This window comes from Sparus aurata, chromosome 7, assembly GCF_900880675.1.
Source record: "Sparus aurata chromosome 7, fSpaAur1.1, whole genome shotgun sequence".
NCBI lineage: Eukaryota > Metazoa > Chordata > Actinopteri > Spariformes > Sparidae > Sparus > Sparus aurata.
Window position 1 is genome coordinate 7616669 of NC_044193.1, and position 15181 is coordinate 7631849.

General features: G+C 44.4%; 1 protein-coding gene across 1 annotated transcript; it reads left to right on the forward strand.

Annotated features, from left to right (window-relative positions):
- Window positions 1–2147: 2147 nt before the first annotated feature.
- On the forward strand, window positions 2148–14839 carry tamalin (trafficking regulator and scaffold protein tamalin). The gene is made up of 8 exons (XM_030424015.1): window positions 2148–2496; window positions 4857–4909; window positions 5965–6019; window positions 8696–8798; window positions 9920–10013; window positions 11828–11894; window positions 12703–12769; window positions 13881–14839. Exons 1-8 carry the CDS (start codon window positions 2299–2301, stop codon window positions 14363–14365), a joined length of 1122 nt encoding a protein of 373 aa, XP_030279875.1. The 5' UTR covers window positions 2148–2298; the 3' UTR covers window positions 14366–14839.
- Window positions 14840–15181: the final 342 nt, after the last annotated feature.

Below are 15181 nucleotides of genomic sequence, written 5' to 3' on the forward strand. Positions count from 1 at the left end.
TCAGTGTTTTGCATGTCATTTTCTTTCGACCACCAGGGGGCGTCAGCTGGCTGCAACATGTTCATGTCCTCAGACTCAAAATAAGTGTTTTCTCTTCCTCTTTTAGACTTAATTTGGGATTTCACAGCTCAATCTCTTTGTTGTCAAGGAGAACATCTGTGTTTATAGAAAACACTAGTTTGCTCTGAGAATTTTTAACCCCAGAACTTTTAGTGAGCGGTTTGTCTTCCATCAACACATGCTGCCTTCAAATCCTGTTGAAGAAATCATGACTCCTGACTCCCGATTGCATACTGTATGTGTGGAAACGTTGCCAACAGCTGCTGATCAGAGTTATTTAAACAGCTGTTTGCATATAAAATAGGAATTGTCTCACAATTTGTCTTTGGACAGCTCGGTCTCAGTGAAGCAAATATAAAAGAGCCTCAGAGAGAATCTCAGAACCTGTTTTAAGATGTAGAAAATAATCTACTTTTGAAGAATATTTATGTTTGTCCTCATTTCTGCTAAAATCTCTTAAGATTGCTCCTATTTCTGCAGCCCCAAACACAAAGTCATGCATCCATGAGTATGCAAATCATTTGAATTTCCTAGTTTTGATTGTTAGACACCAGGCGTCCAGGAAGTTTCAAATTTCAACATCCCATTTTATAAGTTGCCTATTTGAATGTCATGCTCTACAAACAGGTGGTGAATTCACAACATCCTGCTCATATACGCATGTTGAATTGAGATTTAAAGTGAGCACAGAGTGACTTTCCTTCCTCAGCAGATGAATGTGAAAACAGACTTTTAATTGTCAACAGATGCACATAGGTTGTTCAGTTCACTGAAGCTCAAATAGAGAAGTATCAGGAAGCCACATTTATTTTTGACTGTAGGGGAAGTTTAAACTTGACATTATGTTCAAACAGGCTATTATCACAAACAATGATGAGCTGTAGTCAAGGCGCTTTAAGTTTGAATTTAACCCACAACTAGTAATGATAATAAGGTGAAACCAAAATCCCCCAAACTCTCCGAGGTCCAGTGAAGTCACTGGGATTTCTAAGGAATGAGTGGTGCATCAACACAGCTATTAACTATTTGACTGTGTCCTTTCTGTTTTAATACAAAGCAATACCTGTTGAATATAAATTGATTCACATCTGAGACTTATGCTTATATTCATCATGAATTAACAGACATGTGACTCAAGTTGTTTGGTCCAAGTCACAAAGTCTGAAGCCATTTTCTCTCTGATTACTATTCAGTTATTTAATTTATGTGATTATTTGTTTAGTTAGTTAGGTTTAGGTTAAGTTACATCCCTAGTAGTCCCTGTACCTGGGCAACAACAAGATTTCATCATTAAAACACTACAGTCATCCAAATAATTGCCTATTAATTTACTGTCAACAGTCGAAAAGATTAATCAGTTATGATTATTAACTGATTACACGACTAACGGGTTTAGTTCTCTTGTACTGCTGATTCCAGTGTTGGGGGTAAGGTGTTACAAAAGGAAAGTAATATATTACTTTTAACGGTAATGGAATAACTGACCGAGGTGAAGAGCTAATGTTGTTTTTTTAAAGAACCCGTCCACACCAACATGAACATATTAATATAGTCTCTGTGTGTTTAATATAACTGAGCCTATAAATCCTTTATTCAGTCTCTATGTTGTGATGTCATTATAGGCTACTGTATAGAAGGTCTATTGTGTTTCATACTACTGAGACTACAATTAAAAATACTTATTCATAACTCATAATATATCAGACTTGGATCCTTTGCCAAAGGCTATTTGTTTATTTAAAAAGATCTTGGCTATTTAATTGCTCTTTATAGATTATTTGGCCTTTCTATTTTTAAAAGTAACCAAAAATAAGTGTAAAAAGTACTTTATTACTCTACGCACAGTACTATTGTAACATAATATACTACTTAATATACTACCTAATGAAGGTAACTAGTAATATGTTGCATTCTGAGAGTAACTTGCCCAACACTGCTGAAAAACAAAAAATCACTTCTCATGTTCAGCCTGTGACCAAATGTGACACCGAGACGTCCGAGGCGCCCCTGAAGGCAGCACCGAGGCTGCACGTCAACATGTCTATTGGCGCTCGCTCGTGTCCTTCACAACAAAGTCTCCGCCCCCGCAGGCTGCTCAGGAGGAAGCCTCTGAGGTGACTCTGCTGCTCCCTCCACGTTGAGCCTCACAACTCGGTCAGCATCTCAGTGGGCAGGCAGGACGCTCCATTAATACACAAACTTCATCTGCAGAAAACTTTTTCTCTGTCTGAGCTCAACATGACGTTCAGGAGGTTGAAGAAGGTGAACTCCAGCGGGCCGGACTCTGGAGCCGCATCCCAGGACGGCGACGTTTATTTCCCCTCGTCAAAGTCCGACAGCTGCAGGACGACGGATTTACCGAGCAACTCCTCCGAGGTTTACAACTACAAGACTCTGGCTTATTCTGGAGGGACTCTGCCCAGAAACTACAAAAGGGTAAAAACAAAACTCTTGAAAACACTTTTTTTTCTGGACTCTCTCCTCATTCATTGGGGGGTTTTTTTTAGTATAAAGTCATCAATATTGTCTGTCAATTCTTACAAACTGGAGGGTTTTGGTTATTAACGTTATCAATGAAAGTTGGTTAAACTTTTTAACTTTCAATTGTTTCAATCAAGACAGTTAGATTCTCTCAATGACAAGTGTAGAGGAAGAGTTATCTGCTTCTTTTCTGCCTTATCAGCATCAAATCAGGTGTTTTTTCAGGCAAAAGAAACACTTTTTTTCTCTGGAGGGAAGGAGGAGATGAATCCAGCTAAATATCTTCAGTTCTGTCTCATGAGTTTATCTGGTGAACAATGTTTGGGAAGTTGAATGTACCACAGAGGGCATCTCACTGGAGGCCAGCTGTAGCTCATCCAGGGGGCAAAGTGTGGACCACCCAGACTCTGAGAGTGGTCCGTGTTGTGTCAGGTACACCAGGGCCCACTACACGACTTTATATATGTGGACTGGACCTGGAAAAACTCTTCCTGACTCCCTTCCTCAGAGGGATGATGGAAAGTTTCGCCATTATTATGATTTTGGAGGGTCATTGAGAAACTTTCACAAGCGCCTGGTGCTTTTACTTTCACAATGAACTGGTCAAAAGTAAAGAGTCGCTTAGAAATGTTATTTCTTAAAAGGAAAAACCTGATTTCTTTTCATTAAAACTGGAATGACACTAAGTAGAGCGCATACCTCCACCCAAGCCCAACACTCCTGCTCGCTCACTTTGACTGATCCCAACAAATCTTAATATGATCACGAGCTTAATTGGGTTTTATTTTTATATCACAATCGCAACTTCTGTCAGAGAAATCGCCTTTCGTCAAAGATAAACGAATCAAGCGTTTTAACCTGATGACAACATGTTAGTCTGGATCAGGGTGATGGTGACTTCCATGATTGTCCTGCTGGTTACGTCGTGGTATTGCAGTTTGGTTGAACTTGAGTTTAATGAACAATGTGCTCCAGCTCTGCCTGTTGTGATTTGCTCGTCACCCCACTTATTAGCCCACAGAACAACCCGTGTTCACGCTGTGATGTCGTCTTCCAAAAAAAGTTAGATTTCTCTCTTTCGGGTCCAGTTCTGTTCATCGACCAAACCCTAAGTTCTGCTGCATGATATCAGGGGAAATCACAACCAATTTGAAGGGATTTGAGGTTTCTGGATCGCTGGTGTTTAAGTTATAAAGTAAGTTCAAGTACAGATCTAACAGCGTTTTCATAGACGAGGCCCCTGGGTCTGACGGCCTCCTTCTCCGATGGTCCAGAACTCACCAGCTGGAGCCCGTGTTGCATAACTCTGGCTCCAAGTTGTCATGACTTTGTGGGTCAATTGACACATCTTCCTGTGTCTCTCACGAAGCTCATTTTGGTCAATTTCCGGAGCTTCTGTTAAGAGTTCCTGCCGTCCCAGTTAGTTCAAAAACTGCCATGTGTGACAGTGTACCGTGAAGAGAGGCGCAGTTATCCACAGACCTGCATACATGGAGTGAGCGGTCGCCATACTGAGCGGCTACAACAGTGCATTGTACACGCAGGGGCACGGAGATCCCGCTCCATCCGCCCCCGTCCGTCTCTGTGGGTATTTGGGAATAAATGCACTCATTGAGACGAGAGCGGGACAATTCTGTAAGTGTTGGGACATAAAGAAAGCAACATTTTACTACCGAGAGGGACGGCGGCACAAAGCGGCCTTTCACAGAGGCAGCATTTTGAACATGATGGAGTTGGAACAGACGAGGATTGATTGTAAGCGATTTAGTGGAGCCTTCGGGACAGATGCCTTCCTTATTTACACAGCCAGGTAGGGCCGGGTCCTGACCTACTGTTGACTTTCACTCAATGTAGTCATTGTGGCAGTTAGTGTTCGCCCACTGAGTCCTAATTGTCCCTGTAATAGGCTGGAGTTTAAGTACAAATGCCTCTAAATGATCTAAAATTTCAGATCAACAGTCTGAGAGCCTGAAGGAAGCTGGTGCTGTGTGAAATTAAGGCTAAATATAGGAGGTCTGAGCTCCTCTTCTGACGTGGTGACTGCTTGGAGTAAACAAAGAGCAGCCAGACACGCATTTCTGGTTTCACTGCTGATGTTTTCATACCGCCATAATGGCTCTTTGGCTTAAAATTACAAACACGGGAGCACGTGTGCGGCTTCAGGACTCGCTGGGCCGGTTGATGCGCTGATGTTTACAGCAGGTGTCAAGGAGATGTTTTGGGGGGGGGGGAAAACCCCTCGTGAGTAATCGTGAATTCACCTCATGCGTCTCTCTGACACGCTCCATGTCTTTGTTTTCGTTTTCTCCTGGCAGGGCGGCGGGCTGCAGAAGTGGAAACCCCTGACACAGTCCCCAGAGCCACAAAGGTACAATCCCTCACACCAGTCACTGCCATCTATTGTCTTCACACTTGTCTTTTTAATGACGACATCGTCTTCCTGAGATCGTCACAAGTGCACAGTTTCCTCTCAGAGTGAAAGGCCCTCTCTGCTGATGGCTGCCATTGTTATGCATGATATTCCTGAGGGTTGTCATGAATTTTCATGTACTTTTTTTCTGCGTGAGAGAGGCAGCGCTGCCCTCCCACCGCCCAACGGACCTTTGTGCTGTACGTGCAGTCGTGACGTCCGCACGCTGCCGGACACAGAAGAAGTCCTGTGCAGAAGGCAGAGACCTCTCATTATGCAATTTAGATAAGGATGGAGATGGAGGGGAGGAACACGGAGTCGGACGTAAACATCTTGTTGACCTCGAAAACCAGAAGAACTCCAGGCAGTCGGAATATGAGAATATGGATCAAAACGAGGAAGGAAATATTAAAAAGCCTGTCATCATTTAAAGGTCGAAGGGGTTCCAAACATGTTGCTTTGAGCCCCAGTGGTTAAAAACATGTTGGCTCTCTCGATGATGCCAATATAATAAAAGGCTGTTTAATATTTCCTTTTTATTCAATCTATTTAAAAAAATGCTGGAAAATGCCCATCACGATATTCTAGAAGGTCAGACGTCCAGCCAGCAGTTAAAAAAACAATTAAAAAGATTATAATTGTACAGTTATATCAAACAGCGAAAAGCAGGAAAACCTCGTTTCAGAAGCGGACAAGTGGGAAACGTCTAAAACCAAGAAATCGATCATCCCTGATGTTGGCTGTGTGATCGAATAGTCGTTTGTGCTTTTTTCCCCTTTTGCGTTTTACGGCCGTATCACAAGGTAGAACCACACCGGACCATGAAAGCTGTCTCAGCCTACAGACAGCAAATATTTGGCTTTTTTTTTTCATTTTGGAAATTGACTAATTGTTTAATTGATTGTCCAAACAGATGCTCCTCTGAATGCGGGGAAACTTAATCACATTTTAGACTTTTCCGAGGAATCAGATATGAATTAAAACAAACAAAATGTCCTTCTGTTTTTTTCCAGGAAGGTGGTGGTCCTGGAGAAAAAGGAGGAGGAGACGTTCGGTTTCGAGATCCAGGTAAGAGGATTAACAGTCCTATGCGAAGAGGATCTTTCAACTCCTCGAGCTCCATTTAACAGGATTTTCCCCCGATCGTCCGCATCCCTGTCAACAGGCGGTCGAAGCTTGAGTGACCGAAACATGAACATCTTATCCAGTGAAATCTCTTAATCCTGCGCCGGCGGGGGCAAAAGGTCGCGCATCAGTCAAACGGCGCGTTGATCCCATGACTGGAAAGTAGGAGGAGATGTGTGTTTTTCTCTCCCAGCGTTTATTTTAAGGCATGCGGTTTGCTCACACGCTTCCCATGTTAATACCTGCCTCGCTCTCACACACTCAGCAGGCAGACGCGTCGCACATTTGACCTCAGTATCTGCGTGATCTCTCGGATCGCCCCGGAGCTCCGTCTCACAATGTCGGCTGTGTTAGGCGGACCTCATTCTTTAAATAGTTGTCTGAAATGGTTACATGTTAGATTTGAGTGTGTGTTTTTTTTAGATTGGTTTGAAACTGTAAAGCTCAGTTGAAAGTTTCTTGAAGTGGATTGCCGCATCGAGGGAAAAGACATATTGTTCTATTTACGGTTTTCGATGGAGGTACTCGCCCTTCCTGCCCGCCTGTGGCCAGAAGGAAGTGAGATCATGAGTTTGACGGTCGGCGCGGACAGAGAGAGATGAGTTTCGGACTCTTGAGCTTCCTTCCCTCCGTGCCTTTTGTGTTTTAATGCAGATGTGCAGCCGAGGACCCGGCATGGAAATGTGACATTTGCATTTCGGCGATATTTGCATTGGTCATGCGTTTATCTCGCCCCGGCTGCCGAGAAGGAAGCTCGGCAGCAAACACACGCGGGCAGATCTGAATCAATTCAAATTTCCACAAGAGACACTGGGCCAAGTTTGAGAGGGAGGGCTCGACTGTCACGGACGGAAAGCCTGACAACTTGAGTTTTTATTTACGGGACAGCCTCGTCGCTTCGTCAGTCCTCTGGACCTGTTTGTTGAGAAAGTACCTGAGTTTCAGGCTCCCTCAGCAGCAGCAGCAGCAGCAGCAGCAGCAGCGTGTCGAATGACTGATGACTTCCTCCTGTCACGCAGCTCTCTGTCACCTGCAGTGACCTTCTGCAGAGAGGCTGCGGTGACTGAAACAAGGAAGAGCGAGCAAACGCTTGTGGAAGTCACACAAACTGTTTCCCAGACAACCGTAAATACAAGGCGCATAACAAGGTGTCTGTGACATCATGTCGGCTTATATAACAACGTTCTGCTTTTAATCAGCTTAATCAGCTTTTTAATGAGGATTATGGTTTATAAAGTGGCTTATCTATTATCACCCTGTCTTCAAACACATTTTATTGTAATATGAGACTAGGCTTTACAGTACAGTGATGGGATTTTCGGAACTTACGAGACTTTTGTTCTAAAATTAACTTCACCCACTCGGTCATTATGTCCACATCGCTGATGATTATTGTTCAGGAATCTCATTAGTGTTCATATTCTGTGAAAGTGCCAATCATCACCCCTGCAATATTGTTACAGTGTCGGTATCAAGGCCAAAAATATAGTGATATTGTGATATTGTTTTTGCCATGTCCGAGCATTTATGAAAGGCTTTTGAGGAGATTTCAAAAGATCAAGATAAATATTGTATACCAGGATGAGACAATTCACAACATTATCCCAATAATCATCAAAATATGCTTAAAGTTCTAAAGAAAATGTCATTAAATGGTACATAAATCAACTGAAAGTGCAAACTGGAGGTGTTAAATACATTTCCACTCATCCAGGTCAACTATTTGAGCGGACGAGCCGTGCAGTGAGCCGTGGTGACGGGTTTAGGATTGAAGAGACCGACTGAAAGGACGCAGGCTCCGCCCTCGTGGGAAATTCAAAACAATCCAGACAAACTGAGAATTAGCAAACTAGATAGCTTCTCCACAATGAACTTATGTTTTATTGTCCCCGTCTCTAATCAAAAGATGCAGCCTAAAAATATCTCGCAGGTCGTATCGCCCGGCCCTAAAACTGGCATGCCCGTATTTGCATTGAGTTCTCTGTTGTTGTATAAAAATGGCCGCGGGTTACTGATCAGACAGATCTTCTCTTCACAGCCGTCTTTTCTGTGTAAAAAAAAAATTAAATACATTCCTTCAGTTAAAGATAATCTGAGTTCGACAAATCAGGTGTTTTCTTGGTATGAAGTTCCCTCTTTGTGCTTCCCTGGACTTGTTTTTGTTCTGGGGTGCAGCAGAGGGGCAGAAACGCAAAGAGGGAACTTTGTCCTCTGAACACCTCGACTCTGGAAGATATCCTCTCCGGCTTCACATTGTTTTCAGCTGAATTTTAGGAGCCATTTATGCAACTCTTGAGTATATTTTTGCACAGATTAGAGGATGTTTGTCCCCCATTTCTAACAATGAAAATCTGGACAGGGTAGATAACACTTCCAGGCAAATTTGGGCATGTTGGTTCGGTTCAAAGATGAACTGGAAAACAGTTTTTTTTTAATCTTAGATGTTGAGAAAAGTTCAATCAGACAAGAGAATCTCCTACTTAGCATGTTCACTGATTGGATCAACGTTTCCTGCCTTGTTATGTCTGTGAGACAATTCTTATACATGAAGAACAAAGGTGTATTTATGAAGCTTTTTCAGTTTCCATTGTTCAGTGTGATTGTTTTTGTGTCTTTCAGACCTACGGCCTGCACCATCAGGACCAGAACTCTGTTGAAATGTGCACGTTCGTGTGCAAGGTGCACGACGACAGCCCGGCCCAGCAGGCAGGACTTAAAGTTGGTAAGTTCGTATTTTTATGCGAGTCTAAAATAACTCAACTGGGGAAGTGAGGCAAGCGTCAGGAGGTTTTGGTTCAGCTTATCCTCCTTTGTGTTAGCCGGTTGACACGCGCGTGCCTTACGTCAACAGAAGCACTCGTGTGTTTCAGCCGGCTGTTTAAGGAAGTACAAATATGCCTGAGTGCCCACTCATTTTCCAGTCAACAAACAACTAAGTGAGCGGCTGTTTCAGCCAGCAAGTATCTGCCAGCTCCTCTCACCAGCGTGCCAGATAGAGTAGAGCAGAGACGACCTCTCGAAATGTTGGTTTTGAAAGGAAGTGTTGTTTTTATTTGGCAAACGCGGCTCGGTTTCCTTTTGTGTCCTTATTAAAGAAATTCCTCACAGAAAGACGAAGCGTGTGAACAAACCGACACGTGCAAATTCTGTTTTTATCAGTTCGGAGAGTATTGGTCACAGCGAGATGAAGGGGTGACGCTCTGCAGCCGTCTATAAATTCTCTCTGGTTTTCAAACCCGTGACCACAGAGTCACAAGCCGGCCGCTCTCAGCGTCAGTCTGTCAGAACACAATGAACGGAGGCGATTCTCTGCTGCTGCTGCTGTCTTTCCTTCATCCAGCCGTTCCTACGTTTGTCACTTGGGTTTCAGTTCCTACATTCCTCACATGCTCGCTCTATTGTTCCCCGCGTCTCGCTGCAAACACAGTGACCTCATCTCTTGAAGGCGGTGGTTTTTAAAAAGAGGAAAACAGGCTTTGTGTTGAAGCCTCGCAAAGGCCGCTGTCACGCTTGAGGGCTCACACCGCAACTAGTGACCGCAGAGCCTGAAGTGCGATGTCGTGGCTCTCGCAGATAAAATAAACACATATGAGATGAACGTGTTGAAATAAGCGTCTTTCCGGTGAAGTGACTGGAGGCCACGACGGCACATGGCTCCACGGCTCTGCACATTTGCGTTGCACATGTGTCGATGCTTCTTTTAGAATCAAACGAGCCTCAGTTGGCTGCAGCTTGCAATGATTAAAGCCACAGTGGATTGAAGTGCATCCTGAACTGATGGCCTGCTGGTTAACTCACATGCTCTGTGTGTGTCATTGTGTGTGTGTGTGTGTGTGGGCACAGGGGACACCATCGCCAGCGTGAACGAGGCCACCGTCGAGGGATTTCGGCACAAGGAGATCGTTCAGCTCATCAGGGCCTGTGGCAACACAATCAGGTACAAACTCTTGGAAAAACAACAGATGTCGTTCATGTTTAGAGACGCATCATTCAGAGATGTGGCGGTAAATCTTCTCAGGCTTTTTGAAACATAATTCTGCATTTGAAAGTCTTGTTGAGTTGTGCGCTTGGATTATCCTAAAAAGTTTCCAGCAAGGTTCAAACCCAGAGAAATCCACAGGTCACCGCACTACGAATTCATGAACGCGAGCGAAGATAAATCCACTCTTTAATCCCGACAGATTAAAAGTAATCTCTGAGCTCTCCTCCCGTCAGTGAACGGCTTGTAATCAGATCAGAATATGATGTGACACCGGTGTTTATTCCTCCAGAAGGTCTCAGCTCTGCACCCAGCTCTGACTGGGCAGACGTCTTTTGTTTTGTTTTTCGATGCTGCTGAAATGACGTATTGTGCGTTAAAAGTCGTTAATACATTTTGTAGTGCTGAAACGACCATTCAGGTTGACAGAAAACACATCAGTCTGACCTCTGAATTGTGTTTGGAAGGAACTGGTTGATACAGTGTGCGATGTCATTCGAACACGGAGGAATCGGTACACTTTTTTTTTTAAGACCATCTCTCCTGGGAGACTTGAATAGATCACTCACGTAAAAGGTTTCAGAAAAAGAGGAAGAGAGAGACGTTCAAACCCTCGCTTCTGCTTTCTGCTGGGTGTGAATGTCAGATTGTCGGTTTCGGAAAGTCATGCAAAGGGTCAAACATCGGGAAGACGTGGGTGTGAAAGGAGCTTTTTAATGTTCACACAGAGTGAAAGCTACACCAGTGTCGTCTCCCCCTCATGTCGATTGGAAAGTCAGGTGAAGTTTTATAGTCGACAAACGGCTCTGGAACTTGAAAAACAGATGAAAGCAGTTGATAAGGACGACATAAAATGGCTCCACACAGCTGGTCAAAGTGCCAGAGATCGCAAATTGATTTGCAAAGACGTTACTTTTCACCCAAATCTTCACTAAAACTGTTGGCATGCACCCCGTCTGAAGTGGGTTCACGAGCTTGACCGTGAGTCGAGGGCGTCAGAATATCTCTTTTCAATTCATTTTGGGACTTGGATTAGAGAGGACGAGCTGTAAGGAGCCATTCTAATTTTATTTTGGTTGTTTTATTCTGTTTTTTTTCAAAGCGAGTTCAGTTGTTTCGGAGAATACTGCAAAATCATTTGAGCTGTGAAGCCCCCCGGAACGTATCTGATTGAGCAAACCGACGTCGTAAAGGTTAAAAAAGCGAGTCGAGATATTACATCCATAACTTTAGTATCTCAGACACCGCTGTCAGGACTCGGTATCCGGCAGCTGAGTTAAGTGCTGAGTGGGTGTTTAATCTGAGCCACGCTCTTTTCCTCATCCTTCTCCTCTGCTTGTAAAAGATTAAAAGGACAATTAGCGAGGCCCCCGTTCGAAGTCTTCAAGAGCTGCTGCAGAAGACGTGAGGTGAACCCCATCAGAGTGCTCGTGTAGGCGCAGACTTTATGGACTGACACCATTAAATTATACTTACAGTCCGCGTAAACTGTAAAAGTGAGAACGAGCCCTTTTAAATCGGTCACCAGCTCATGTGATTCAAAGGATTTGCCACACCGAAGTATCTGGGGTGGAAAAGTGTAACCGTTCCTCATCCTCCCCCCCCCCCCTCTTGTAAACTGTTTGACACCAGACCCCGTCCCACCACCGTCTTATGAAAAGAGCCTTTCATATGTTTGTAAAATTGCTGTTTTCTGCCCTTGTAGTTTCTTTTTATAAGCGCTTCCTGTCACGCTTATTAATTCTGCTCCCTTTCTGGTTTCGCGCCTACAGGCTGGAGACGGTTTACAGCGACTCCATACGGAAGGCGGAGCTGGAGGCCCGGCTGCAGTATCTGAAGGTGAGGTTTTTTTTTCTAGTTTTCCAGCCGTGATTCAGCCCGATTGTGTCCCCCGGCCTCACCCAGACACACACATACGTGCTAGATATAGACACCACCACCACCAGCAGCTCCTCCCCCTCCCTCCACACCTGTCTCCCCCAGCAGCACCACCTGTTGCATCAGCAGTTTGTCCAGCCCCGCTCGCTGATCGCTGCAGGCATTCTTTGACTCTCGGCTGCTAAAAGGCAGCCTGTGAAGTGGCTCGAGCGAGCGCTGTTTTTCCCCCCCAAAAAGATTACAGCAGCTGTCTCGCTCTAATCCACGAGTGTGTGAGAGCCGCGACACAGCCGCTTCCTGAGATGCTAATCCGGCGTTTTAAAGATTTAACGTGCTTCTGCTGCTGAACACATTAGACGTGCTCGGGACGAAATTGTTGGTGTCGGCGATGTCGATATCTCACTTGTGTAGATAGAAACAAAAGAAAACGCTGACTCATAACGCGCTGCCTAATTCGCCATGACGAAAAACAAACTCAACCACTTTCAAATCAAGTCTCATACCAGTGAGAGGTATTTGGGAATACCCTCCGTTACGTCATCTTCCTGTTAATTCTCTGAGAATATTCCCCCAGACGCCAATCTACCTGCTTAGTCGAGTACACATTGTTTGGCTTCTTTAGTATTTTGTTTCTTTGAAAAGTCGTAAGGTTAATATGTAAATATTTTGGTCCGGGGTTAAATCTCCCTTCCACAAGTTGTTCTGCCGCCTGTGTGTTGTGGTTTTCCTGCTACGGTCATTGAACTTCATCTCCGTCTTCTTTTCACAGCAAACTCTTCACGAGAAATGGGATGAATATCGGTCGCTGATGGTGCAGGAGCAGAGGCTCGTTCATGGTAGGTGGCCTCTGACGTTTATTAGTGTGTCTCGTTCCTTTAATTTGCTTTATTTGATTAGTTTAATCCACCAAGTGTCAGCACAGCCTGTACGTTCATGGAATTGTTGAAACTTGTTTTTATGGGGTGTGGCCCAGCCAGTACTCAATACGTTGGGCCAATACCGATATCAGAAGTAAAGAATTCAGATATTGATTTGTCGGCCAACTTTTGGGTCACCTGTCCGTCAATCCGTCCCGTTCTTGTGAACACGAAGGTCAACACATTTTTGGACATTACTCAAAAATTCCCATGATAATTATGACAGAAGAGAAAAAAAATTGAAGAAGTCATGACATTTTGTATCCAAAAGGTAAAAGGGCAACTTCGCTTTTGACTTCACAATGTTCCTAGCTGGCCGTTATTCAATACCACAGCTCAGTAACCACAACTCAACTGATGCACGGAGGCGTACGACAGCGAGGCGGCTATTTTTAGTTTCGGGTTTTTATGTGATTCATAGCAGATGAATCAAACATTATACAAAGAAAAAGTTTAAAAAAAAATACTTGTTATCAAACCAAGAAATGCTGCAGTGCCTGTTTTTAATAGTCGCCTTTGTGTCTGTGTGTAATAAAACTTATTTGACAAAAGGGGTTCCGCCCTCTGTGAAGTGCCTAATCTGCGGGAAATAAAAAAGAACAATGAGAAGCTGTTAATTTTATTAATCAATTAATCCGCTCTGCTTGTAAATACACTTTTCAAAATTGACTCCACACCGAAGTTCTTGGAACAGTATTTGTGTTTGTGGTGCGTTGGATTCTGGCTGTGCTCATCTTTTTTTATCTTCAACCAAAAGGTTTTATAGGCCACAGACCGGTTCTGTCTCGTTATCGCCATGTTTCCATCTCTCTTGGAAACAACGTCACCTAATGTTTCCCCCCACACGAGGCATCATATTCAACAAGGATTTATTTTAACCAGTGAAAAATTGACTGATGGTCCTAATTTACAGATTATCAAAGATTTACATCTGTTTTGGCCTGATCTGAATTAATATGATATAAACGCTGCCAGTGACACGACTTTGCTCTCAGTTCACTCTCCTAACTCTTCCGCTCTTCTCTTGTAGGTATTGTAATGAGTGACGCTGCGGTGTACGAGTCCCTGGAGTCAGCAGGCGTATACGGCAGCCTCGGCACTCCCAGCCCGGCCGCTCAGCGAGCCATCCGCTGCACGGGCAGCACCAGCAGCAGCGCCAGCTTCCTCAGCACGGCCACGGAAGACGACCCCCTGTACCAGACCTGCCTGTACCAGGTGGACGGCAGCGTTGACTCGGACGGCACCAGCACAGACAAAAAGAAAGAGCCGCAGAAGCAGCACCGTCTCCGACCGGCCAGCGAGCTCTTCACGTCGGCCAAGACGCAGCTGACCCGCAGCGCCAGCACGCGCAGCTACATGAGGGGGTCGTCGTCGTCGTCGTCCAACTCGGGGGAGAAGCAGGGAGGCTTCAACTCGCTGCAGAGGAAGCCCAAACAGAAAAGCTTCCGCAGGCGCCTCCTCAAGTTTATCCCGGGTCTGAACCGACCGCTGGAGGAGGAGGAAAGCAAACTGTGAGCAGCTAACAGAGCTGTTCACCCAAAGACTGAAAGCACCAGTGACTGTCAAACTAAAGCTGCCAAAGAAAAGATGTGCGCAGCCCCAAAGAGTGAAGAGACGGAGACCAAAGAAATGGCTCTACAGCTGCACCTCTCCATGTTCGAATGGGTCGACCAATGAACATTCAGCTGCGTTCTGTAGCCGTCAGTGTTTCACAGCTGTACATAACTCTCGTTTTGTTTGTTTTTGTCCCTTTTAAGTTATTTATTTAATTTAACATACGTCAGGTTTCTGTACAGAATGAAGGATCTTTGTGTTTTTACTGCATGCACCCACTGTTATTATGACCCGTTACGATTTTGATCGTGCAACACAACGTTTTATAAGTTTGATATCTGCTTTAGATGATTCAGGATGATTCCGATTGATCCTGTTTTATTTCTCTCTGCCGAAAGTCACGGTTCCTAAAAATAAAAAAATGTGGCATTTTCACATTATGGGCTCATTATTTCGTGCCGAACTTGCAAGAAAGACTCATTTTGTTCCACGAGCCACAACAGCTTGTGGGAAATGTAGCAGCCAAACTTAAATTAGTGCTCAGACCTCGAGTGTACACACAGTCTGTTTCTAATTTCCCCAGTGGGGCTGTTACCTCCTCCATGTGATGCTTTTAAATATAGTAAGTCTTTATATTTCCACAACTGTAAGAATGTGTCACCCGAGTTCAGGGGGTTACGGCGTGTTTCACTCTGGTTTGAGGCTTTTTGTGGTGCAAGGTATCCAGAAGGAGGCCGTTGTATCGGCTGTGACACAGTTTATTGTTGCGAGAAAAGT